General features: G+C 38.8%; 1 protein-coding gene across 2 annotated transcripts in view; it reads left to right on the forward strand.

Moving 5' to 3' along the window:
* The window catches only part of LOC127617263 (gamma-aminobutyric acid receptor subunit alpha-2), a 146,464-nt gene that overhangs the window by 53,118 nt on the left and 65,651 nt on the right, over positions 1-27,695 (forward strand). For both annotated transcript variants that reach the window (XM_052089207.1, XM_052089208.1), the window contains exon 8: positions 21,949-22,101. In XM_052089207.1, the coding sequence (XP_051945167.1) occupies positions 21,949-22,101 (153 nt within the window). The remainder of the gene's footprint in view (positions 1-21,948; positions 22,102-27,695) is intronic.

Below are 27,695 nucleotides of genomic sequence, written 5' to 3' on the forward strand. Positions count from 1 at the left end.
GCTCATTGTCATTGTGTTTGTTTTGGAGTTGCCACAGTATGCAGACTGGCATGTCTTAAGGTCAATTTTAGGTCAAACATTGCAAAAAAAGAAACAGCTTTCTCTAGAAACTCAACAGTCAATCATTGTCTTGAGGAATGAAGGCTTGAAATTGCCTTACAATAAGATTCCATACAAAGATGTACATTACAGTCTTTAAAGACAAATGATAACTGGCTCTAACAAGGACAGAAAGAGATGTGGAAGATCAGATGTACAACTAAACAAGAGGATAAGAACATCAGAGTCTCTAGTTTGAGATATAGACGCCTCACATGTCCTCAGCTGACAGCTTCATTGAATTCTACCCGCTCAACACCAGTTTCATGTACAACAGTAAAGAGGAGACTCAGGGCTGCAGGCATTATGGGAAGAATTACAAAGAAAAAGACACTTTTGAAAGAAAAGGTTAGAGTGGGAATAGAAAAACAGACATTGGACAACAGATAATTGGAAAAGAGTGTTATGGATCTTAACCCCATTGAGCTTTTGTGGGGTCAGTTAGACTGTAAGGTGCGTGAGAAGTGCCCGACAATACAGTCACATCTATGTCAAGTGCTACAGGAAGTGTGGGGTGAAATATCACTGAGTATCTCGACAAACTGACAGCTAGAATGACAAGACTCTGCAAAGCTGTCATTGCTGCTCATGCAGGATTTTTTGATGAGAAATCTTTGAAGTAGTTTAAGAAGTTCTGGACATTTTTTTCAAATTATAATAGTAATTGTTCACGTTATTAATGTCCTGACTATACATTGTGATCAGTTGAATGCCACTTTGGTGAATAAAAGTATCAATTTCTTTCCATAAGAGCAAAATCTGTTCATTATTCCAAACTTTTGGCCACCAGCGTATATAAGATTGATGTGCAGGCTTGTCTGATGTTTTCAGGTGTCACATCAGATTTGTCCATCTCTCTATAACAATTAATGAAGCACTTGTTTGTTCTGTTCCCCTAAAACTGCTCTGTGAAACAATCAAGCCTCAACAATGCTGCCTGACACTTCCTCAATAGCTCTCTTTCACACACACATCTCTGCCTTGCTGTAACATTTCTTGCATGCTGGCATTTGGTAGCTCAGTAAAGTGAACACATACTCAATGTGGGGTGAGACAGAGGCCAGAGAACATACAAGATATTCCACTTCACTTGAGTGCAAGGAAACCTCATAGGAGCTTGAGGGACTACAGTATATTACAAATGGATAGCATAAGCTACATTTTGGAAGTCATTTATTATAGAGGCTAACTGTTTAAATAATTTAAATTAAAATGTAGAGTTACACAATTATATTTATACTGAATATTTCTGTTATAAATACAATATGTCTTTAAATACTATGCACTAAAATGAAAATACACACAATAAAATGTATGTGTAATTACATGTTCTGCAAGATTCACATGTGGTGCTACTGAGGTTTAGGAATGGTTTGGGTTAGGGGTAAGTTTAACTATAGATGTACGTAAATGCAGGTACTTTAAATGTAAGTACACATGAGCTGGTCTCCGTCTATATTTAAAACTGCACTTGTCACAAACACATGAATGAACACATCAACCCGATATCACGTTGAACTCGTAATAATGGACATGTCGAGATTTTGTTCCACATATTTTCGTATTTTCTATATATGTGTTGCCACACAAGTTCACCGGTATTGTTTCTCCCTCTATATAACATGTCTACAGAGGCCGAGTATATGTACGGATGAACAGGGCCTGAGCTATATGGCTAGATTTGCAAGTGAACAGAGTATCCCCTGGCATACTCTGGCACGCTTCCCAGTTTGATATCCTTGGATCTACTCAATACTTTACTAGCTAATTCTCTTAAGTGTCAGTAGTGCAAGAACACATATTAAGTATGTTCAACAGGACAGCTCGCTTGCAATTTGCTGGCCTGGTCAAGCAACAATGTCTGCATTTACATACAATGACTGTTTTACCAGGTGTAAATAGCACCTGCCACACAGCGCAGCTATTTGAACTCCAGTAGTCTGTTGGAAACGCATAAATTGACTCTTAATATTTCCTATATATAATAAGTTCGATTTCCTTGCAGTGATTCAATCATGGTGACGGTCGGGGTGTTGAGAGAAAGTTTAGATCATGGTACTAGGTGGGGGATGTTGATTGCACGCATTCGCTTTCTCATCCTCAGCGAGAGAGAGATTACTTTCTGTGGCATCGGTTGTGTGTAGATTGTATCGCTCCTTTTGCGATGGTCTCAGGAGATCAACCTGTTCCAAATATTGTAACCATGTTTTAGGCAGAAACCTAGTTTTGAAACCTATGGTTTTACTGCAGTAATATGGTGATATAGCAACCATGTTTAATCTTATGGTTACTATGATTTTACCTCAAAATACAATGGTGATACTTTGGTTACTGTAGTGAAAGCAGGCTTATTATTTGTAATGGGTCATTAGGGTTAGGTTTAAGGGGAGGGGTTGGAGTAGGGTGTCTGTGGGACTCTAAAAAATAAAATTCTGTAAACATGCTGCCGTGATGCCACTTTGCTGTATGTTAGTATTTAAATAGGATTGAAAATATTGTATACCATTAACTTTAAACTGTGTAAAGCTTCTGCCCTATGAAACATGTTTTTGTCATTTTAATGGGAAAAGACTTCTAAATAAAAATTAAAAGATACAGTGATTGGTTAACCTTACCTTACCAACCTTAACAAGTCAATGTGTACTTTTACGGTAAACTGTTGAAAAACAATAAGTGGGTATTCCCAGAAGTCTCTGTGTGACCTATCACATTTGATTATATTGCAATAAATGATTTAACATATCAGTTGTTGACATTGGGCTGTTTTATGGTACATTTTATGCTGTTTCATTTAGTAAATGTTTATTGTAGGGCTGTCGATTTACCGCGTCAATTATATAAAAACATAATGTGTTAAACAAATTATCGCAATTATTCATGTCCCCAGACCGTAATAAGCAATATTCCTACCATCAGAGCAATTGAAGTTTGTAGTACCACCTGTTTTCAGCAGGGGGCAGTAAGCAAAACCAGCTGTACAGGCAATGTGCAGCCGTAAAGAGAACAAACCACACTTACCGACAACAGGCAGCACAAGACGAAGACGTGTTCTTGCGTTCAAGCACAGTTTGGTGAGCGCAAAAATGAATGCAGGAATGTTGAGACATGTTTTTCAAACTGTTTAACTTAAAACAGCGACCTATAAAATGCTGTGTTTGTTACACGATGCAACCAAAGTGCATTAAAACAGTTCGTCTGACACATGTTTACTGTACATTGACTCTTCCTTAGAAAAGCCCTAATATTAATTTGATTAAACATTGTAATCGATTACAATTTTACTGTACATATTTTAGTGTTACACCTTTTGTTTTACCTCCTGTGTTAATATGAAGGTTAACGGTACATTTAAAAGTGCAAACAGATTTTTGTAGTTCCAGTAGGTTGGTATCTTAACATGATATTATTTATTGATGCATACGGTAGTGATCTGTAAAATATAAAGGCACCAAAGTTACATCCCACAATGCCTGAAACAATATAAATAATAATAAAAAAGCTATATGACCATCTTGTGTCTCCGTTCCTCCCAAATGTGTACCTCACCTTACCTTCAACATCCCCAAATCTCCATTCTTCCTAGCCATTGTCGCCTCTGGCTTGTTGGGGATTGTGAAGCATTATTCCCTGTAAAGCTGCTTTGGAATGAATTGTGTTGTAGGTTGTGTAGCGCTTTACAAACAAATCCAACTTAAATGGAATCACCATCCTCTCTCAGGTTGTGGCTGCAAGGAGTCTTAATTCCATTCATGATGCAGAAACATACTTGATAACTGTTTCCAGTTCATTTCCTGAGACAATAATTCCCACACAAGAGAAATGGCTTTGCTGTTCTTCGTCCTGCGGGACTTGTGTCTTGTGTCTAGACCCATTTGTTAAGGGCTGTTTACACCAACAACTGCAATAATATGTACTCAAACTTGTACCTGCTTCTTCCAACACACATACTGTATGCACATACAGCCATTATGCCTTTCCACTCGGGAGCCTTGTAAATGTCTTTGTCATGTGACGTGAGAATAATCATTCATAACAACAGCGTGAGCATGTCGTCTGGCGTGGAGGTCATCTGTCACACTTGAGTGTACACTACATTTTGCACACTTGAGTGTACTCCTTATCAGAAGGATTTTTCCTTGATGCCACAGGCTCGCCAACCACTTAGAGTAAAATCACTTCAGATAGGTGTGTGTGTGTGTGTGTGTGTGTGTGTGTGTGTGTGTGTGTGTTGTGTGTGTGATTAATGATCAAAGGAGGAGTGTATTTACCAAGACTGAGTGCAGTTGAGAGGTGCAGTGTCAGATGAACACTTAAACAGGGATGTAGGAGTGGGTGACTCCCTTGTTATTCTTATCTTATTCTTATCTTATGTTGGTCTTATCTGTGCCATGATAATGACTTTAGGATAACTGGTTGCCGATAGTGGATACACACAGTACTTGTGCAGGTAAATCTCAAAGAGAACTATGTTTGCTTCAAGAAAATTGTATTTAGAACCCATGCAATTTCTTGACATTATTATTTTATGACAATTTGCATGCTTCCCACCCTCCAGTTCTCAGTACCTGGATATATCAGGGAATTTTAAAATAGGGAAAAATCATGGGACTGAGTTTATATATAGAGTATATATATATATATATATATATATATATATATATATATATATATATATATATATATAAAGTAATGGGAATGTCTATAGGGAATATATATTTTGCATTTATTGCAGTTATGCAAAACTTTGTTTCTCGTGAGTGCAGTTACAATACAATTATTTTTAATGCTCGTGGTTTGCGCGTGTCCAAAATGACCCGAACATACATGTGTAATATTTTACTCTTTTTGTGTGTGAATTATTTTTTTTAAAGATATGTAAAAACACTCATTTTACTAAACTAAAGTCACTAAAGTTTAGCATTTTCTGGGTGGATTTGATGGTATTTAGACCTTATTTAGCTCTAAATTACTAAATTACACCATTCATTTTCATATACATTAAGCACATTTTATGTCATCTTCACTTCAGTAAATGGAAAGTGTCAAAACATCACAATTTGTCATGCATTGGGGGTCTCTGGTGACATCTGCTGGAGTTATAATAACAACTGCATGAAATAACAACTATGGTCAGTAGATGGCTCCAGTGCTCCATTCATTGGCTGATTTCTATACGCTAATGTTGTATCAAAATTAATTTCTAGATATTATCACAAGTTACGTGTTGGATATATATTTAGACGTTATTAAAAAAAATCTCTTTTGTCAAATTGTAGCATTTTCTCTAAACCACTGAAGTGTCAGATTTGCAATGATGCTCCAATGATGCTCCAAAACATTCAAATCGGATTGTGTTAAAAAGAAAACACATGTAACCTGTCATTTATTTTAAACATCAAACATCAGAATCTTGCATGAACAATGTCACACAGGGGTCAGACTCAGACTTTGACCTGAGTGGTACGTTTGGTACCTGTACTGTATATATAGACCAAAAAAACAAAAAAAAAGCTCTTAATTGGGTCAGATGATGTTGATCTTCAAATCTAGTGATGTGCACATGTTTGTGTGATGGTTAGGGGTAGATTTACGGGTAGAGTTTGGAAAGAGAAAATGTTGTTAGCCTGATATGAAATAAATGCAAGTCGATGAGAGATCACTAATATTATCAAATAAACTTTTATGTGTGTGTGTGTGTGTGTGTGTGTGTGTGTGTGTGTGTGTGTGTGTGTGTGTGTGTGTGTGTGTGTTCTGATTTATTGATTTTTATTTGACAAATAAAAAATCTCTGTATTTTAGTTTTTCCCTTTCATTTCCTATGGCAGGTCAATTTTCACCCAAATAATTTGTATTATTATTATTATTTATTTGTATTTATTATGTCCGCTTAGACTTATGGAATCAAAACTAGATTGTGTGTGTGTGTGTTTAGATAGCTATTGGAGGAAAAGTTACCAAGTCTTGTACCACTCAGATAAAGGTTACCATTTTTATTAAAGAAACAACATCAAAATGGGTAAAAAATTATCTGAAACCACAAAAGGGTTAAAAAGTCTTATCCAGTAAATTCTGTATTAAAGTAAAGTGAATATAATGAGTATCACCGATGAGAATAATTGTGTTACAAAACTCACACACACACACACACACACACACACAAAGCTTACATTAATGCATTTGGCCAACCTGGTTTCAGAAAATCACAATACTATACTTACATTTATGCCAAATTAATTTTATGTGGCTATTTCTGCATTTCCTGGTTTAATGAACACTAGGTGCACTACAGCAATTACTTTTATTCACCTTCACACAAATCACCTGTAAAACTGATTACATTAACACTTACTTTTCAACCTGTTCCTCACACAATGCTATCTTATGACATCTAAACACTTTTATTATAGTGCATGACTTGTAAGTTGATACATTATAACGTTTACATTACAAAGCCAACCACGTTTTCAAGCTCATTCAAGCTTGGAGCTCAACTGACAGAGTGTAGCACTTGCGATGTAAAAGATCGGGGTACGAGTACTGAAGAGCACGTCGACACATGAGCCAAAAATGTCATATAGGCACCACAAAATGATGTGATTGCTTCAGCAATTGTGTTTTTCATCTCACATTTGCTTTTTATGACACTATTGGTTAGGTTTAGGTTTAAGGGTAAGGAGGTCGGTTGTGTTGATTAAAAAACTGAATGAAGCATTACCCTTGAAAGCCTCATCTGTCTGGGAGAGTATTTAACTTGCTTTTAGCGCTACACAGTGGACTTTTCACCTCAGAACTGCCGCGAGACATGCAATGAACAACTTAATATCATTTTGCAAAAGTGTTGCCACATTCATGTAATTTTAATGAGAACATGCTGCATTTGGCAGAAGCTTTTATCCAAATTGGCTTACAGTGCATTGAAGGTATACTTTTATTAGTTTATCAAAATGGTCAAAATGGGCATCATTTTCTTAATACAAAATATAATTTCTTTATTTTGTTTTGTATAAAATGTAACTTGAGATTCATGAATACACAACCAGTGGAACAGAATCATCACTCCTGGTTTTGCTCACTCATTTTCTGCCTCAATTGATGTTCACACAGTGAGATCTGTGTGTTTCTGTGAGTGGGTTTCTTCATTATTGGAGAACATTCTTGATGACGATAGTTTCATCAAAGAGCCCAAGTTTCTTCATGCTGAACGAGAGAGTGAGAGAGAGAAAGAAGAAGATCAAATGCTGCTTGCGTACTGTCAGTGGCATTGTGCTTAGAAGTTGAGACATCTGGTATGCATGCAACCATCACCATGACGATCAGCATCATGGTTGCAGTGGGATATGACAATACACGCTCGCTGGCTGTAATTAGCAGTGCAGATCTGTCATCGTTCCCAGCACAGGAGAGCGTGTGTATGCACGCATGTGTGTGTGTTTAGCCAGACTTTTGACTATCGGCACAAAGTCTGGTTCATATTGCAGCAAATTCTGGCCAAGAACCGTCAACTTAGACAGGAAGACTGACATGTAAAGTGACCAGCCACCATTCTTTGTATTTTTACATGCCACTTAGAGGTGGGTTTATCGAAAATGTTTATATAAATATTATGGAAAGACATGTGTAATGCAGAAAAGCAGAGCGCATGTGGCGGAAGACAAAACTTGTAGTCCATTATAACTATCTACAAAGACAGCATCCATGCTTTTAATATGGAACTAGGCAAAGCTAGACAGACTTTCTTCTCGAATATTATAAACAGCAACTTAAACAACACACGCACTCTTTTTGCGACTGTAGAGAGACTGACAAACCCTCCAAGCCAGGTTCCCAGAGAAATGCTCTCAGAAAGCAAGTGCAGTGAGTTTGCTTCTTTCTTCTCTGAAAAAAATCAATAATATCAGAAAGGTGATCAGCACATCCTTGAGTTGTGCTGGGGTCAGACAAATCATACCACAACCTGAGAAAGTAGTTACTATGTCTGATTTCAAAGAAATTGATGGCAAAATTTTGGAAGAAACCGTACAGCACCTTAAAACATCAACCTGCGCCCTTGATGGACTTCCCACATCTTTTTTCAAAAGTGTGTTCAACTGTTTAGAAGCAGATTTCCTAGAAATGATAAACTCCTCACTTCTCTCTGGGAGTTTTCCAAACTCCCTGAAAACTGCAGTTGTCAAGCCCCTCTTGAAAAAGAGCAATCTGGATAAGACCATATTAAGCAACTATAGACCGATCTCAAATCTTCCTTTCATAGGCAAGATCATTGAAAAAGTTGTCTTCAATCAGCTGAACAAATTCTTGAACTCAAATGGATACTTTGACAATTTTCAATCTGGTTTCCGATCGCATCACAGCACAGAGACAGCGCTCATAAAGATAATAAACGATATTCGCTTAAATGCTGATACAGGCAAATTATCAGTACTGATACTACTCGACCTCAGTGCTGCATTTGACACTGTTGATCACAACATACTTCTTGACAGGCTGGAAAACTGGGTGGGGCTTTCTGGGATGGTCCTAAAATGGTTCAGGTCATACTTAGAAGGGAGAGGTTATTATGTGAGTATAGGAGACCATAAGTCTGAGTGGACGTCCATGACATGCGGAGTCCCTCAAGGCTCAATTCTTGGGCCACTCCTGTTCAACCTGTATATGCTCCCAATGAGCCAAATAATGAGAAAGAACCAAATTGCTTACCACAGCTATGCAGATGACACACATATCTACTTAGCCCTATCACCTAACGATTACAGCCCCATTGACTCCCTGTGCCAATGCATTGATGAAGTTAACAGTTGGATGTGCCAAAACTTTCTTCAGTTAAACAAAGACAAAACTGAAGTCATTGCGTTTGGAAACAAAGATGAAGTTCTCAAGGTGAATGCATACCTTGACGCTAGGGGTCAAACAACTAAAAATCAAGTCAGGAATCTTGGTGTGTCTCTAGAGTCAGACCTTAGTTTCAGTAGTCATGTCAAAGCAATAACTAAATCAGCAAACTATCATTTGAAAAATATTGCAAGAATTAGATGCTTTGTTTCCACTCAAGACCTAGAGAAACTTGTGCATGCTTTCATCACCAGCAGGGTGGATTATTGTAATGGACTCCTCACTGGCCTTCCCAAAAAGACCATAAGACAGTTGCAGCTCATACAGAACGCTGCTGCCAGGATTCTGAGCAGAACCAGAAAATATGAACGTAACACACCAGTCCTCAGGTCTTTACACTGGCTCCCAGTTACATTTAGGATTGATTTTAAAGTATTATTACTGGTATATAAATCACTCAATGGGCTAGGACCTCAATATATTGCAGATATGCTCACTGAATATAAACCCAACAGATCGCTCAGATCATTAGGATCACATCAACTAGAAATACCAAGGGTTCACTCTAAGCAAGGAGAGTCTGCTTTTAGCTTTTATGCCAGCCGCAGCTGGAACCAGCTTCCAGAAGAGATCAGATGTGCTCCTACAGTAGTCACATTCAAATCCAGACTCAAAACACATCTGTTTAGCTGTGCATTTACTGAATGAGCACTCTGCCACTGTTTGTCCGACTGTTTGTACTGGATTTTATTTTATTTTATATTCTAAACTGTTTCAATTATTCTTATTTTTTTTTATTAATTTTTTTTTTATTCTTATTTTAATCTCTTCTATGTAAAGCACTTTGAATTACCATTGTGTATGAAATGTGCTATATAAATAAACTTGCCTTGCCTTGCCTAAAGCTATATAAATGGGCAAGGAGGAGGCGAGAACCGGCTTGACAATATAAATAATATTTTAATGATAAACTTAAACAAAAGACATAAGCACACACACATGATGGTCAGCTGACCGTAAACGATCTCTCTCTTGTCGCACCACCTTCCGCAGTCGGCCTTTATCCCTCTCTGAGGCTTAATTAGCCTGATAAGGGACCGGTGTGTATAATCATGACCCGGCCCCGCCCTCATCAAGTCATCCCTATCTACATGGATGAGGGAGGGGACAAGGGGAGGGAAACAGAAATAATGATCATTGGGGCAAGAATTGGGTAGCAGGGTAGCAGGTCCCCGTTAGCCTCTGATGGTTGATGCTGGAACTACACCCAATGTAGAGGTCAGCACAAGCCTTAAAATGAGGCCCAATGTTGACCCGTACCTTAGACTGAGTGACCCGACAGGCTGACCCATACCTTAGACTGAGTAACCTGACAGATTTTAAGCCTGAAAACCACCCGAACCCGAAATGTCTCACTCTCTTTATAAGTTCTTCACAAAATAATAGGATGTATGTAAGCATGTAGACAACATTCGTAACAGTATAGTATCAGTAAACATACACAGACAGTAAACCTAACACTTCACGTCGGCCCACCTGGCTTTTCGTTTATCAAACGTGGAAATGTTGCTTGTTGCAAAACAATCTGGAATCATGTGTAACAGTGTAACAGCCACATGAAGTCCTCTTTGTTGCCTGAACTTTTTCAGCACGTCAAATTATTGTGGCACATACGCTAAAAACAAGCTAGATGCAAGCAACGAACGAAACAAAAATTAGTAGTCTCGAAATGCATTTTCTTTACGTTTTTTTCCTTTATATCTTAAAACTATGACGGTCCTGCACGAGACAATGTGCAACAGCCAAAGTCGTCTGTCCAGAGCGTGTTCTCATAAAGAAAAACAATTGAAAACCGTGCAGAAATGCAAAAACACATTCATTGTGAACAGCCTCTAACGGTAAGTGTTCACTGGAACGAAAAAAGTCTGCTTACAACGCCAGAGAGCTGTACTTATGATATGGTACATTGTGTACATTGAGTGTGAATTTATGTTTTTTGTTCATGAGCAATAATATCATAAATTATCCTAAATATGCACGATTACAGTTGGAAAGATGTCAGCTAAATGTCCGAATGTATTACACTTTTGTTCATACCCAGCCACAGTATTGCAACAGTGAATCATCATTTGAAGTCTGAAGCATAATCATGTGGTTAAAGCACTGAATACAGCAGAAACATCAGCATTATCATCAGATGGTGAAGCACTTCTAACAGACATTATTGCATACAGGTCATAATGATTTGCTGACGGCAAGCATTTTTTGTTCCTCTTCTGAATAAATTCTGTGTTGCTGTCAATTTCCCTCATGAGTGTGGCGTTTGGCTGCCATTGGAAGGAATTGAAAACGAAACCACCCACTTCGCTCCGCTCACCACCCACCAGTGATGCATCCATTTGCATGTGCGTGAAACAAGTTAGGTAGGCAGATTTATTATTTCATTAGTTTCAACCCGAACCCGAGGTCACACTTGAAAAACTGACCCAGTGGAATTGAATTGGTCTAATATGTGGTAGGAATTTTGGGGTAGGAAGTTGCATAAAACCAGCCAATAAATAGCATGTTTTTCCATTGACAGCCATTCAAAAGCATGTTGTCTCATAATTTACAATATAAATGTATATTGTAAATTATGAACACGGCAATCTGGGAAATACCAGTGACATGCTTTTCCTCAAAAGTTTTCATTGTATTGTAAACACGACTTGGTAATCAGGTTAATCACTTAGCTTGCCCTCCACAAGCTAAATGAAAACACGTAGAAATAGAAATATTGGATTCGGTATATAATTTAAAAGAAACTAAGCAATACTTGGATAAGGTACCCAAAACTACAATCGATGGGATCACTTTGGGGTCCAGGGTGTGGTAGGATTTTGGGGTAGGAAATTGCATAAAACCAACCAATCAGAACAGTCAATTTCAACCAGCTCTTGCCATTTTTGAGTACAATTTGCATCAGACAATGATGTGTCTTTGTGTAAGAGCTGTTCAGAAGACCAAATTGTGCTAGGTTAATGACTGTTTTCAGCAGATGTTTAACAGATGCTTTATTGCTGCATCACACCTCTTTTGAAATACCCTCCATATAGATCGGTCTCAGAGGACCATTTCTTTGTTTTCAGTAAATAATGGGTGGAGAAAAAAAAAACATTGCCTTCATCTCTCATGTCCTGCATTGGTGTTCAGGTCAGGGTGAGGTCATTCTCCTTAATAACAATCACTGTGACAATGCAGTGTTGCTGTGATATGTTGACTCCATTCCAATCTGAAGGGAGCTGCCTACCTAGATGGCATTTTTAGGCATCAGAAGCATGCAAATACTGTTCTAACCAGTAACAAAACAGCAAACAATTTAGTCTTGCTGTTTAACAGTAAAACACACATATATTTACATTCTCTGAATTGTAATTTGCTTTTAGAAATATCTAGGAGTTGTGGGTGGTTTCCAGGGCGTTGCTATGCAGTTTCTAAGTAATTATGAGCAGGATTGGAATGGTTACTTTTAAAATGTATTCCATTACAAATACTGATTACTTAGTAAAACAACATTTTTTACTACTCCATTGGCATACTGTATTTGCCATACTTTAATAGTAGGGAAGCATGGATATTCGGACACAGCATTTGACTTAATTTCCTTTCAGATAAATGAAATGTTATTTTACCATGTTCTACAATTAATATTTAGGACCGTACAGCAATAATGAATCAGACAGCTCCTTCAGTTTATGACAGTTAAAGACATATTGAATTTGTATGTACACTAAAATCAGTGTGACCGCTGCCATTATAATTAATACAGCTGTATACACTGCAAGTGTGGGATGTTGGAAATGCAGTTGCTGTCAAGAATTATTCCTTTGGGGCATGGGTAGCTCAGTGAGTGTTGATGCTGACTATCACACCTGAAGTCGCAAGTTCAAATTCAGGGTGTGCTGAGTGACTCCAGCCAGGTCTCCTAAGCAACCAAATTGGCCCGGTTGCTAGGGAGGGTAGAGTCACATGGGGTAACCTCCTCGTGGTCACGATTAGTGGTTCTCGCTCTCAGTGGGCACGTGGTAAGTCTCCGCGGTGTCATGCACAATGAGCCATGTGATAAGATGTGTGGATTGACGGTCTCAGAAATGGAGGCAACTGAGACTTGTCCTCTGCCACCCGGATTGAGGTGAGTAACCATGACACCACGAGGACCTACTGAGTAGTGTGAATTGTGAATTCCAAATTGGGAGAAAAGGGAAAAAAATACTATTTTGATGAACTGACAATACAATACATGGAGTGGACTATTTCTGACCTGTTACTCGTCTAAGGCAGCAACACTTAAATATTCAGTTTTTACTTCCTCGAAGAGCACTGATGCGGGAGGGGATGCCACTCGAAATCTTGTTCCAACGAAAGTGAGAAAATTCATCTTTTCTCAAAGGCCTCTTCCACAAGCCTGTTAGTGAAGAGTACATTCCTACAATAATGCCATGTTCCCTTCATAGTACCGATTTCAAGGGCACGGCACTTCGGTGTGAGTTGGGCATAAGGATGATCACTTTCGCCTGGAATCTGTCCTGGAAAAGGCATCTCCGCCTGATTTTCTTTAATGCTTCTGTGAATTACAAAGAAATCTCATAATGACACATTATACTGTGATTGTGAGATAATTAAGAGATTTAAAGATTCCAGCCCTGCTGCCCCCCTTCTGTGCACACCTCTGGTACAGGTGATGCTTCACCTCTACTCATTGGAAAATATGTATAGCTTGGTAATAGAAAGCTACACTATTGTGAAAATAGCTGAACTACTGTTACACTATTGAAAAACGTAGTTTTTTAGTATTTAATAAACTACTCCACAACACTGGTTCCCATCTATGTTTCAGGTCCCCTCCTCAATGTAAATGTTTATTTATTTTGTTGGAAAAACTAATCACTTTGAAAATGAATGCTACACCAAATCTGTAACTGTAAGTTTGAGCAGTACAACAAGTGCTTGCCTTAGCAACGTCCTCTAATAATTACACTGACTTTTAAAATAAGTTTTTTTATATCTTGTTTTTGTCCACTGCTTAAGCAGTATCACTTGTATAATTTGCAAAGAAGGCAATTCCTATGCATTGTAACAATCTCAGCAACTATGATTACTAAAAAATAAACATTACACCTAATATTTGTGCTATTTTTTGTAATTTAGAGTACTGAGTCGTTAGCTTAGCAACATGCAAATATTAGACTCTGAATTCTGTTGAAATCTGTGAGTATTAATTGAGTCTCTCATGTGCTTAGTGTACTTCACACTCTTTGTTTTGTGTGCCTGAGTTAGCATTAATGGAGTTCATGTTACACTGGCAAGAAGGAAACCCAAGAGCAGAGGAATAGTTCACAGAATTTTTTAATAGGAATTCAAGAACATAGCAGGGCTGGCATGCAGTGAGGGACACGGCACCGACTGCAGCGGGAAAGCGATGAGTGTGTTTGTTGGCGTGTGTGTGTAGTGGCAGTGTAGAGAGCAGACCTGTGAGGAATCCTCCGGTGAAGAGAATGTGGGCGCAAGTGCAAGAGCAGCAGCAAGCTGCTCGGACACATGCACTCCAGACACACGGGCAGAGATGTTCAACCAACACAGAAGAATGAGACAGGACCAAATGAGGCAGAGAGAGTGAGATGAGCTACTTGAACACACAACAACAATCTAGCAAAGAATATGATACAAAGATGGGTTTAAGAAGGCAGACAATTAAAGGAGAACAGGTGCAGCACCTGACACACATGAGGGAGAGACAACCAAAAAAAATCAGAACAAACCACCAAATTCATTAGAAACGTGACAGTACCGTCCCACTCCCCAGGGACATCTCCTGGTGTCCCCAACAGAGTTTCTGTGATGAAGATGGAACTGATCAATGAGGGCATGGTACAGGATATCCCAGACCCAACATCTGTCCTCAGGTCCATAACCCTTCCAGTCAACCAGGTACTGGATCCCTATGCCCCTCCGCCTGACATCGATCAACCTTTTGAACGCATAAGCTGGTGTGCCCTCAACTAGGCACAGTGGAGTCTGGAGGGGTGCGCTGATTCAGATTGGAATTGAAAACCAGTTTGATTCTAAAAATATGGAATATGGTATGGATGTGTTTAAGGTATGGAGGTAAATTGAGATGTACCGCCACTGGATTAGTGACCTTGAAGATGTAAAACAGCCCAATAAACATCCTTGGAGGACAACAAGACCTTCTGACCACACACATAAGCTGGGGGCTCAGACCGGTGTCGGCCGGCCGACCTCTTAACACAAGCGCCAGTCCGTATGAGGGCTTTTCTGGTGGCTTTCCAGGTGTGACGGCACTTCTGAATAAATGTGTGGGACAGGTCCTTTTGGGCAGGGAACACATGGGGCTGGTATCTGAGGCTACACTGGAAGGGTGATAACCCCATAGATGATGACGGCAAAGAGATGTGGGCATACTGGACCCAGACTAAATGAGATCTCACATTAGTCAGATTTCTGCCCAAAAAAGTGACACAAATTTGAAGGCCTCTGTCAGAAACCTCACTGAAACCTCATTAATGACTGCCACTGCTGTCTCGCTCACTTTGGGTAATTAGGGGAGGGGAATGAAGTGAGCCACTCTCAAGAACCGGTCCACAACTGTGTTGCTAAGGGAGGGAGGAAGACCAGTAACAAAATCCATGGCTATGTGAGACCAGGGTCTTGAAAGGACTGACCCTGGTGGAGGTGAAATCCGTAAGAGGTGCAGCGAGCTGGCTGTATTTACGAATGAACCGACGATAAAAGTTAGTGAACCCCAGAAACCTCTGCAAAGCCTTGCGGGAATCTGGAGTTGGCCAATCAGAGATGGCTCTGACATAGGCGGGCTCCATTTGCACTCCCTCGATGAACCCCAGGAACAGAACCAACTACGCATGAAAATCCCACTTCTCCACATTAACGTATAGCCAATTCTCTAGCAGTCACTGAAGCACCTTTGTGACATGCTGGACATGGTCCTGGATATTCTGGTAGAAGATCAGATATCATCTAGATAGACACAAAATGGTCAACCATGTCTCTGAGCACATCATTCACGAGACCCTGGAAGACGGCTGGGGTGTTTACCAATCCAAATAGCATAACCAGATATTCAAAGTGCCCCTGCAAGAGTTTGAAGGTGAAGCTGAAGACATCAACTGCAACGGATAACGATTCTTAATCGTGATATCATTCAGCCTCCGATTCCTCGGTGGAATGGGTTTACACACAAACACGACACAGGACCAACTGAATCAGAGCGAGTGGGGTGAGTTACATTAATACACAACAACAATTAGTGGCATGATCACGTTCCCATAAGAACAATCAGTGTTCCCATGGAAACGCTAACCATGCATGCCAGCAGCACCTGACACACATGAGGGAGAGACAACCAAAACAAACAGAACAAACCTGCAAATTCACCTGGACCATGACAGTTCCTGTCAAGAGCATTTTAAGCCACTTATGAGGGTCCATTTCTTTCAGCATGCTGCTTTAGAATGTCGCTGCTGATCTGCTTTGCAATCATGAGTGGAGAGAGTCTCTGCCTCTCCAGTGATCTCCTGTGACAGATCGTCATCTTCACACCTTAACTAACATCTTCATGCTGCACTGAATGTGGCTCTGAGCGGCTTTACACAAACACACACACAAACACACTCTAACTCTGTTCCAAATCCTAGTGAGCTGCCTACCAGATAAAACAGGAATTCAGCATGTTTGATCCAAATGTTTTTCCATCTCAAACCAGAACCAATGTGCTGAATCCTGGTTAAGCGACACCATGCAGCAGATATTCATGCCCTTACAATTTCCTGTTGTGCCTTTGACATTGATTCACTGTTGATCTACGGCTAGCGAGATGCAATATTCAGTGGCGCCTGACAGGAAATTTGTACATATTTATTTCCATGACTTTTCCAGGTCTGAAAATCACTAAGGTTTCTAAAGTAAATCCTTTTTTTTCTAGTTTTCTTATACCTAAAAATATCACATCAGCTAAATTTTGGTAGTTTTACTTGATTTTTACTAGATTTTGAGTAAATGTAACCAGCAGCGGGATTCAAACCGGCATCAGCCTGCATGAGAGGCAGGCACGCTAACCAGAAGGCTAAAGGCTACAGCTCCTAGCGTTAGTCTTGACGCCAGGGGAGTGAGGTTTACACATACCGCACAGCTATCTTGTACCAGCTGGTTCTTGTTTCATAAACATTGCTAGCAAACCAAAATTATTTATAATTTCTGCATGAAGGATGCAGAAATTACAGTTCATTTCACAATAACTGTAGCTACTGTAATGTGACTAAAATGACTGGTGTTTAGGGATGACATCATTATACGGTTTCACCATTAACCGTGATTAAAAATGGCAGATAATTTAAGACAAGAAATGTTTTATTATACACATGACAAAAATACAATATATCTAATTTAATAATATAAAGGAGTTTTTCGTTGTAAGCCTAAAAGTGAAGATCTCTTGCACTTGTGCCTGGCTGGTTACTGGCTGTTGTTATGGTTACAGACGGAGGCAGCATGATGCAGACTGAACGTGCACTTTCAATTCATGTGAAACTGCACCTTAACTCCAAAATTTAAGAAAGGAATTCAATCTACCAGTCTCATAGCCATAAAAAGGGAATTACATCATCTGTTTGGGAGCATTTAAATAAATGACTGAAGTCCATCAGATGTAATACAGACAGTCACAGAAGTCATATAAATGCAGACATCCTGCAAAAGGAACAGGATGATAAATGATAAAATTTATGATGTTTTTAAATCTTTCCGTACTCCAAGCAAACACTTTTTCATGCAGTGCATCTACAATCTATACGAACTATAGATTCTATCCCCTAACCCTACCCCTAAACCTAATGTTGTGCATTTCTACATTTAAGAAAACAAATATTGTTTCGTTTTTTTAAGCAATTTGAATTATGGGGACACTAGAAATATCCTTATAAACCACATTCATAGCATAATACCCTTGTATTTAAGTTTGTAACCTCAAAAAATGTCCTCGTAAACCACCAAAACCCGCCCACACACAGTGTACTCTCTTTTAGCATACACATTTACATTTCATCATCGTGTTCCTCTAGTGGACTGCGGTTAATTAAATTAAGCAGACGTGGCGCTCAGAACTCTCAGCCTCATCAGTGCTTATTTTCTTCACCGCCACTCCCCGCTGAGCTAACAGGCCCCAGCGCTCACGGAAAGACGAAACAAACGCACTTCAACAAGAAAGCAAAGAGTGGCTTTTACAGGATTAGAGCTGGCCAAAATCCTTTCAGTGCTTCCTCTGCAGAATGGAAGAGGAGATCCCCCCCTCTGCCAAGTGGCACCAAAACAGCATCCTCCACCACCATGTAAAGAAGCCAGATAGATTTCTCTCCTCTGTTGCCATGGGCAACCTACAGTATGTCTTCCTCCATCTCTCGATTTTACCTCCCTCTATTTCCTCGTGGGCCGCTCGCCTCTCTGCTTCCAGGCAGTTTGCCACGTTTGTGTGTCTCTGTGAGTGTTTGGGATAATACCGTGTGATAATTAGGTTAAAAATGCAAACGTCGAGGAGATTTTCTATTCTGTATGTCGCCATCTTTCCCTGTCTTAATCCGTGACAAACTGCCTCTGTAGAGTCAGTTCATGCTGACCTGATCATTTCATCTAGGGTTTCATGAGATGAGGTGTAAGGGTTCCTGAAAGAGCTTCCAGATTATAATTACATTTATCTGCCACTCTTCTGCTTTGTGAGATCAGCTCACTGACAATACCCTCAGGATTAATATGCATTTCATAATCCTGCTCTGTGATGTTCTATTTACAGCCTCTTTTCTAAACCTGACCCCATTTGAATCACTCTTTTCTTCTGGTTTCCCCTCGGGATGCATCATTCTTTTTGTTGTTATTGTTTTTACTATAACTGCTGATAGCGGGTGAATTGGGAAAATTTACAAGCCATAAATATTGCTTACTGATTTGGCATCATTTTATTAATAATGTATATTTTGTGTTTTCAACAAAGGAATTACTTACTATTGCTGTTTTTTACTAGCATATTTTTTAAACTAATTACATTGAAGTTATTTAAAGGGACAGTAGTTTATAACTATCAGATCATTTTTATTTGCAATGGTAACAGTATTAAATGGATACATGTACAGTAAATACAACCAATTAAACTAGCAAACAATACTCATTTTTTGTTCCATTCCTGCCAGTCATGGCAATTTACCAGACAGATACATTTCTTACCATTCATGAAACTGTGTTTTGAATAATTGTATTAATTGGGTCATTCTATGTGGATTTCTAGAAAGTATACACTTTAAATACGCTGTTTAGGCATAATTTATTCACATACGTAAATAGGCAATATTTGTTTTTAATCAATTATATTAAATTCCAAGTACCATAAAAGTGCTTGTGCTTGAGTTTAAAAATACATTTCTCTCTCATTTTAAATGCAATAAATGTATACTTCTATATCCCTTGTATTACATGGATGACATAACAAATTAAATTCCAAATAAATATTATAAATAATATGATGGAAATAGCAGTCCACTGGAGTCGTGTCACGTGTTACCGCTTAACAAAAAACCCATATTGGAAACCAATTTCCAGATTTTGAAATCATTTACTAAATCCTGCATCCTAATTGGATGAAGTTCAATCAAGAAAAGCACAATCTAAGTCTTCTGTCCCTTTAAGTTATCAGAAATTCACTCATTTGTTCCATAATTTAATTTGAGGCTTTTAGATGACGTCACTGGTATGACCGATTTAATCATAACAGTATTGTCAAAAAAGATAATACAAATGGATTCAGTTACATGATTTAGAGGGTACAGAATGATTCGCAACATGTGGTTTGAGGTACTGAATGGTATAGTGGTGCTTCTGGCAAGATCTGGTGATGACCACTAAGATTTCATTGGTTTCCTAAAGCAGTCATTTTTGTTAATCTATTTTAAACACTCAAAGACAGTTGTTAAAGATCTTTTGTGTCAGTGTCAGTGATAATCTTTCATTTGATAAGAAATACTCCATTTCTAATCTCATCTCAGTAATTAATATTGGAGGATAACACTCTTTGGAGCTTCATTGTGTCACTGGTGTTACTGGTGTTACTGGTGTTTTTTTGTCATAATTGACATATAGCTTATTTTTAATTAATGGACAGTGTAAGCTAGTTAAAGGAAAGGAGTAGGCGAGAACCGGCTTGACAATATAAATAATAGTTTAATGAAGAAATAAACGAAAAACACACGAACATAAACACACAGAGCAGCTGCCTGTAATTCTCTCTCTCTCTCTAACTGTCGTCACCGGCCACCTTTATCTCTCGTGTGCCCCCAACAGGCTGATTGGGGACCAGGCGTGCGTTGTTCCAGCCCGGCCCCACCCTCCTCGGCTCTACACTCCTCCCGGCGTTGCCTCATGCTGGGGAGCCCCCGGCATGACGTACACCCCCACCACCTCTCCGGCGTGCCTTGCGCCCCCGTCTGCCGGGGGGTCATCCCCTCCTTCCTCGACCTGGGAAGAGACAGGAGGGCAAAAACAACAACAAAACAAAATAGGTGAGGGATAAAGGCCAACAAGGAGCAACAGAGAGAGAGAGGGGCTGAAAAAAAAACTCACTCACCGGTTCTTTGATGCGCCGTCACGTGGTCCCCGATCACTCATCCACCCCTTCAGGCAGACGGCAGCCGCTCCTTCCCGGGCGGACTGGAGTCAGACCAACCCCCAGCGGACAGAACGGAATCCAGTCCCCACTCGCCTCGTGGATGATGGCCGCACTCCCCTGGGTGGACGGCAGTGTCGAGGACTCCTCGACGGGCATCCCTCCTCCTTCCCGGGTTTCGGCACCAATGTAAGGGGGTTAAGGGAAAGGAGGAGGCAAAAACCGGCTTGACAATATAAATAATAATTAAATGAAGAAATAAACAAAACACACACGAACATAAACACACAGAGCAGCTGCTAGTAATTCTCTCTCTCTCTCTCTCTCTCTCTCTCTCTCTCGAACTGTTATCACCGGACGCCTTTATCCCTCACGGCCCCTACAGGCTGATTGGTGTCCCGGCATGCGTTGTTCCTGCCCGGCCTCGCCCTCCTCCGCTCTATAGACAGTTACTTCATTCAAGAGAAAAGATATTAAGGATTTTATCATTCTATTTTTAGGACTGTCCTATAAATATTTTTATTTTGTAGGAAAAGAATTATGGTGCAATTGAGTAATCGCTACACAATTTGTAGACATTTGTAATAGGATATTACTTGGTTCATTACACATATTGCTGTGGTTATAAGGTGAAATGTCCACTGAGTGGTGCTAAAAGAGAGTGAAATATTTGTGAATATTTGTGTTCATTTCAACATTAATATTCATTGCGAAATGTACAACGAGCAACGTTAAAATTATTTTATACAATTTTGATATAACAACATGATTCTATGAAACCAGATTGTTTCCATGACTGGATTTTGTCTTCAAAAGTCAATAAATGTTCCTGTGGAGTGACAAATAAATGTTTTCAAGTATAGATTCTCTGTGAAGTCTCTTAGTAGGAGACACATACAGGTCCTTGTTACTTCAATATCTTGTTAGAAACAGCCCAAACCATCATCGAGTTCTAAAGTGATGCTTTTGCATTACCAAAGGAGGCTTGGGTGCATCAACGACAGCTTTGGCTCTTTCTAAGCAAGATCCTGAATCTGTGGACGCTCCATTTTTTCTTATTTGTTTACTTGTTTGTTGAACTGTTGTATAAAAGCAATTTCACACTTGTTTTGTCCATATATATCAGCACTCTGATTATAGCTATGCTGATATACAGGCACAACAGTAGGCTAATCTTGCTTGTGTGATATACAGTATATGTATATTGTAATTGCTGAAATATTTGGTTTTGTTTACTAAGCAATGCCAGTATTTACATATGTATGGTGAGTGATAATTTTGGATGATGTTTTTATCCGCAGGTGAATATACGGTGATGACGGCTCACTTCCACCTGAAGAGGAAGATTGGTTATTTTGTGATTCAGACGTACCTCCCATGCATCATGACTGTCATCCTGTCCCAGGTGTCCTTCTGGCTGAACCGAGAGTCCGTTCCGGCCCGGACTGTGTTTGGTAAGTTTACAACCATATCACAAGATCAATCACAGATGAAACAGGTTTTATGCATATTTCAAATTCAAATTTAGACACTAATTTAACGGGATAGTTCACCCAAAAATTTTACCGTATCATATCTTGAGGCTTTGCATCGCATCGTATCGTATCGTGAAATACCACATATATAGATGGACGGACGTACAGACAGACAAATAGACAGATAGACAGAGATCCCGCTCAGAGCGGGTCGAGCATATCCGGTTGCAGTGGTGCCATGACCTGGTCGAGAGTCAGCTTTATGGCGGTGAGTGTAACGGTAGCCAGCTGGTACTTGCCCTGCAGTGTGTGTAAACCTCACTCCCCTGGCCTCAAGAGGCGCACTAGCGACTAACGCAAGAGGCTGTAGCCTTTAGCCTCCTCGTTAGCAGGCCTGCCTCCCATGCTGGAGATGCCGGTTCGAATCCCGCTTGAAGCGAGTCGAGCAGGACCGGTTTACATGTGCAGCAGCGCGTGCTTCATTACACGTGACGCATGTCTCGGGTATAATAAAAACATGAGCGTATTTACTGAACAGAGAATGGAGACTTCACCCGCAGTCTGGTGGAGAGGTATGGGCAAGCTGCCGTATCTCTTTGCATTGCCTGACATTGCTCACTGACGGTACGTGTACACTGGAGCTTGTTAAGGGAACCTGAGTGTGTGTTTTTAATTCATTTCGATGTGAATCAACTTTGCGAGCGCAGCACTCTGCTCCTGTTGGAATGAATTGAAAAAGCCCACTCTGCTTCGCTCACCACACGCCAGTGGACACATATGTTCACTTTCATCTGAACCAGTGTCAAATGCAAAAACCATGAGACAAGACCCAGCATATGTGTGATAGAGACTAAATGGCAGGCAGAAAAATTATATCTTTGAGATTTTAAACTTCAGCATGCAATGTGTTTTATATCTGTATGTATCATGTCTAATAATGCATGGGCAATGTACAGTTTAGTTTCTAATTTACAATAAAGTTTGATATGAACTGAATCTGCCCATTTTATCCAATTTAAAAAAAAAAAAAGGTCTGCAGGAAAACAGCAGATTTTAATTTTGAACTTTTAATTACAGCATGTCCACTGATTTGATGGCACGTGTACATATACTTTTATCAAAGATTTATACCTGTATCAATGTGTCTAATTAATTCTATCCGCAAAAAAACCAAAAACATTTTGCATTATTTAATTAAGTACTTATTTAAACAATTAAAATAAATGATGGCTAACTAGTTTCATGCAAGTTCTTTGAGACAAAGTATAAAATAAATAGATTTATGATTATTATTTTGTTGATTAATCATGATTAATTAAAGAAAACTGTGTGATTAATGATTTTCTATAAAGCGGATTTAAAACGATATGCTATACAAATATACTGTAAATGACGAGTGTAGACAAATGTATTTTTCTCAAGAAAACTTTAATATATATATATAAAATTATTATTATAATTTTCCCAATATTATTAGACATTTTGGTCTTTGTAGGTTCTGATTTAAACATGTATTTTTAAGATGTGCAGCCATTCTGATATCATTTAAATATTGTATGTGAAATCCCCTTGTTCATACTGTAATAGGTTGAGAATAGAATGTTTGAAAGAGCTTAAGAAGCTGGTGTCAGACTAGTTTTATAAGTTGATTTTATTATGAGCTGTTTGCCTCCTGACGAACTGATGCAGAAAAACTGTTCATTAATTGAATGTGACAGATTAATAGAAGAACAAGGACACATTGAGAAGAATGAAGAAGAGACGGTTTGATCTGGGATTAGAATTGGCATGGCTGAGATTGAGTCTAGATTAAGAAGAAAATGTACAGGAAAATAGATAGTGTGTGTATATATACACTACCGGTCAAAAGTTTTGAAACACTTGAAATGTTTCTCATGATCTTAAAATCTTTTGATCTGATGTCTTTCATCAGATCAAATGTTTGAAATTATATTTTTTTAGACAAAAATATAATTATGCTACCATATTAATTTATTTTATTATAAAACTAAAATGTAATAAAAAAAACAGTTTTTGAAATTGATGACTTGGACCAAATAATAACGTAAAGCAGCCAATAAGTGCCCAACATAGATGGGAACTCCTTCAGTACTGTTTAAAATCAAAAGAAGTTGGTTGAGAAAATGTCAAGAGTACATGTTTGCAAATTCTAGGCAAAGGGTGACTACTTTAAAGATCCTAAGATAAAACACAGTTTTTATTTTGGATTTTGTTTAGTCACAACATAATTCCCATAGTTCCATTTATGTTATTCCATAGTTTTGATGACTTTACTACTATTCCAAAATGTGAAGAAAAATTATAATAAAGAATGAGTAAGTGTTTCAAAACTTGACCAGTAGTATATATATATACAACATTTAGTTGCGGACGATTGGACGAGAGATGTTCCATGAGCACTGATGGTCTGACACCAGTTCTAAACTAAAGTGTAAGAGCAGTGCAGATCTGTTAAGAGCTACTGTATGTGTCTCTTTTTACATTACATAAGTTAGCCAGCAGGTGGTGGCAAAAGATCATTTTTGTATGTAATATGAGCCAGTTAGTTGACATGAAGTGAATCCGTCAGTCATTGTTTACATACAACAGCTCTACGTGATCTCTCGTTTTACTACTACACTACAAAAGCTAGGAAATAACTTTAAATGGCTTTAAACTAACAATTTCAGCATTACGGCTCATCACAGCGGAGAGCACAACAGACTGGTTAATTACAGAACTCAAGGCGATTACCTCTTACTGGAGTTTCCACATTGTGGTTTCTATAGTGATCGACTCTTGTGCACCGGCTACTGTGAAATAGGTAGAAATACCCCAACTTGGACACTATTTGTCCACTGAGGAAGCTGAATTTCAGAAAGCTGACAGCATCTCTGCTTGGGAGTGGCAACAGGTGATCGTAGAGTGGCAATAAGATGCTCTTTTATGACCGTACTCAGTTCAGCAATATCACACACGCAATCATGATATATGGCCCTAAATCAGCACTGCTGTGATTACCTGTGGCCTCGTGCCTGCAGCCGAATCACAGCAGTGCTGATTTAGGTCCATATAGCGCTCTTGCTGATGTGATATTGCTTAAATATATATATATAGAATACATTTGGAATAATGTCCAGATTTTGCTCTTATGGAAAGACATTTGTACTTTTATTCACCAAAATGGCATTCAACTGATCACAATGTATAGTCTGAACATTGATAACATGAAAAATTACTATTACAATTTGAAAAAAAAATTCAGATCCTTGGCATTTCAACTGTCAGTTTGTCCAGATACCCAGGTGACATTTCACCCCACACTTCCTGTAAAATGTTCCATAGATGTGACACTTCTCACGCACCTTACAGTCTAGCTGATCCCACAAAAGCTCAATGGGGTTAAGATCCATAACACTCTTCCAATAATCTGTTGTCCAATGTCTGTTTCTTTTCCCACTCTAACCTTTTCTTTTTGTATCTGTTTCAAAAGTGTCTTTTCTTTGCAATTATTCCCATAATGCCTGCAGCCCTGAGTCTCCTCTTTACTGTTGTACATGAAACTGGTGTTGAGCGGGTAGAATTCAATGAAGCTGTCAGCTGAGGACATGTGAGGCGTCTATTTCTCAAACTAGAGACTCTGATGAACTTATCCTCTTGTTTAGTTGTACATCTGACCTTCCACATCTCTTTCTGTCCTGTCCTGGCAGTGGTCCTTTCTCTTTGAAGACTATAGTGTACAGGGGAAAGACCCCAGCACACCTCTGGCTCTCAAGTCCTTTGCCCCAGATTACAGAGAGTTTAGTGGGAAAGCCAGTCCATTCTGAGCCATTCTGTGAGGATTTATGGGCTCAGGTAGGGAACAATTCAGTTACCGTGGAGATTCCCTGAGATCGGTGTTGCTAAGCAGGTAATTTTGAGGAGATGAGCCCTCCTTGCATAGTTTCAGATGTCTCTTTTCCCCCTCCACTCTCTCTCTCTCTCTCTCTTTGTCTGCATCTCTATCCTGCTGTGTCTCTCTTTCAACGGTTCTCTCTCTCCCTGGAGTCATTTGGCAGATCTTCAGCTGTCCCAGTCTCTCTCTCTTTCTCTCTCTTATCTTTTTTCTACGCCTTCATTACACAAGCCTTTGTAACAACCTGCCATCAGGCAAATGTTCAGAGTTTGTGTTCCCAAAAGAGAGCTTGCAAACACCTTCAAAAATCACTGTATTAATGCCACGATTTGTGTAAGTTATGTGCCACTATGGGAAACTGAATTCAATTGAATCATATACATGATATAGATATACATGATATATATATATATATACATGATATATATATATATATATATATATATATATATATATATATATATATATATATATATATATATATATATATATACACTACTAGTTAAAATGCTTATTCTTGATATTAGCAATGGAATTACTTCTAGTTATAATGTGCTTACTACTCACTATCAGAAATTGAGTCAATGTTGCTGTGTTGGGCTGGTCAGGATGCTCAAACAAACAAAGAACTGTTTTGAAAGCATCACAGAGATTGCGTTTACACTTTCGCCCCACAAATGGCTTACTTATTGTTGTCTTTGCATATTAAAATAAGGTGGAAGAATATATTTTCAAATTGTAAAAAAATGAAAGTTTCACATTTAATTGTAGAACACTGCATGAATTTAGAAAGAAAATCATGCATTTTGTGTTAGCATGAATGAATAAAATATGAATTACCAAGTCGTAGATAGCTGATAAGAGTTTCATGAAGCAATGGGGTATGATAGAGAGAAATAGAAATAGAGAGACTCAGATTGGTGTTGCTATCACAGTGAAGACCGTCCAGAGCTGCATAATTGAAAACTTGCTCCTGGCGGAATAGCTTGGGTGTGTTATCTAATGTGTAGTTTATTTTCATTGTATTCTACGTACATTCTGTGTCATTTTTCAGTTAGTTGGATTGAGTTTTAAATTAAAGCAGTTTAACTTTAGGGTAAAGATAGCAACACAGATGTGTGTGAGCATTTGTTTGTCCTACATTGTTAAAGATATTTTTTGTTAAGGGCGTATTTTTAAATGGCAACTTACTGTAGAAACGGTTTACAATATGTTGCTGGCTAAATTAACTGGGGAATAATTACAGTAAATTACTGTTTAATTGCATGATTACTGCAATTGTAGCTTCGCTTTTGTCCCACCCAATCTCAGACCTGACACCAGGGTTCTTCAACTACTTTCTTGCGGGGGCCAGATTATCCAGATGAAAACTTTGCGGGGGACAAAACTTTTTCAGTATTCATCTTCAATAACACTTTAATTGTAAGTGACATGTTACTTAAAAAAAGTATTAATGTATTCATATTACAATAGTCACAGTGTATACTGTAATTTGATTTATAATTTTAAAGGTCTGTCCATAAATTCCTTTATAAGATGTGACTGAAAAATAAACATGATTTATACTCAGGGCTGGACTGTAATCTGTCATATCGGGCATTTTCCCGGTGGGTCGACGCACTTTGGGGCCGATCAGGGGAGGACTGGCCATCGGGAGAACTGATTGGTCCATTGGGTC

The sequence above is a fragment of the Xyrauchen texanus genome, chromosome 23 (genome assembly GCF_025860055.1).
Source record: "Xyrauchen texanus isolate HMW12.3.18 chromosome 23, RBS_HiC_50CHRs, whole genome shotgun sequence".
NCBI lineage: Eukaryota > Metazoa > Chordata > Actinopteri > Cypriniformes > Catostomidae > Xyrauchen > Xyrauchen texanus.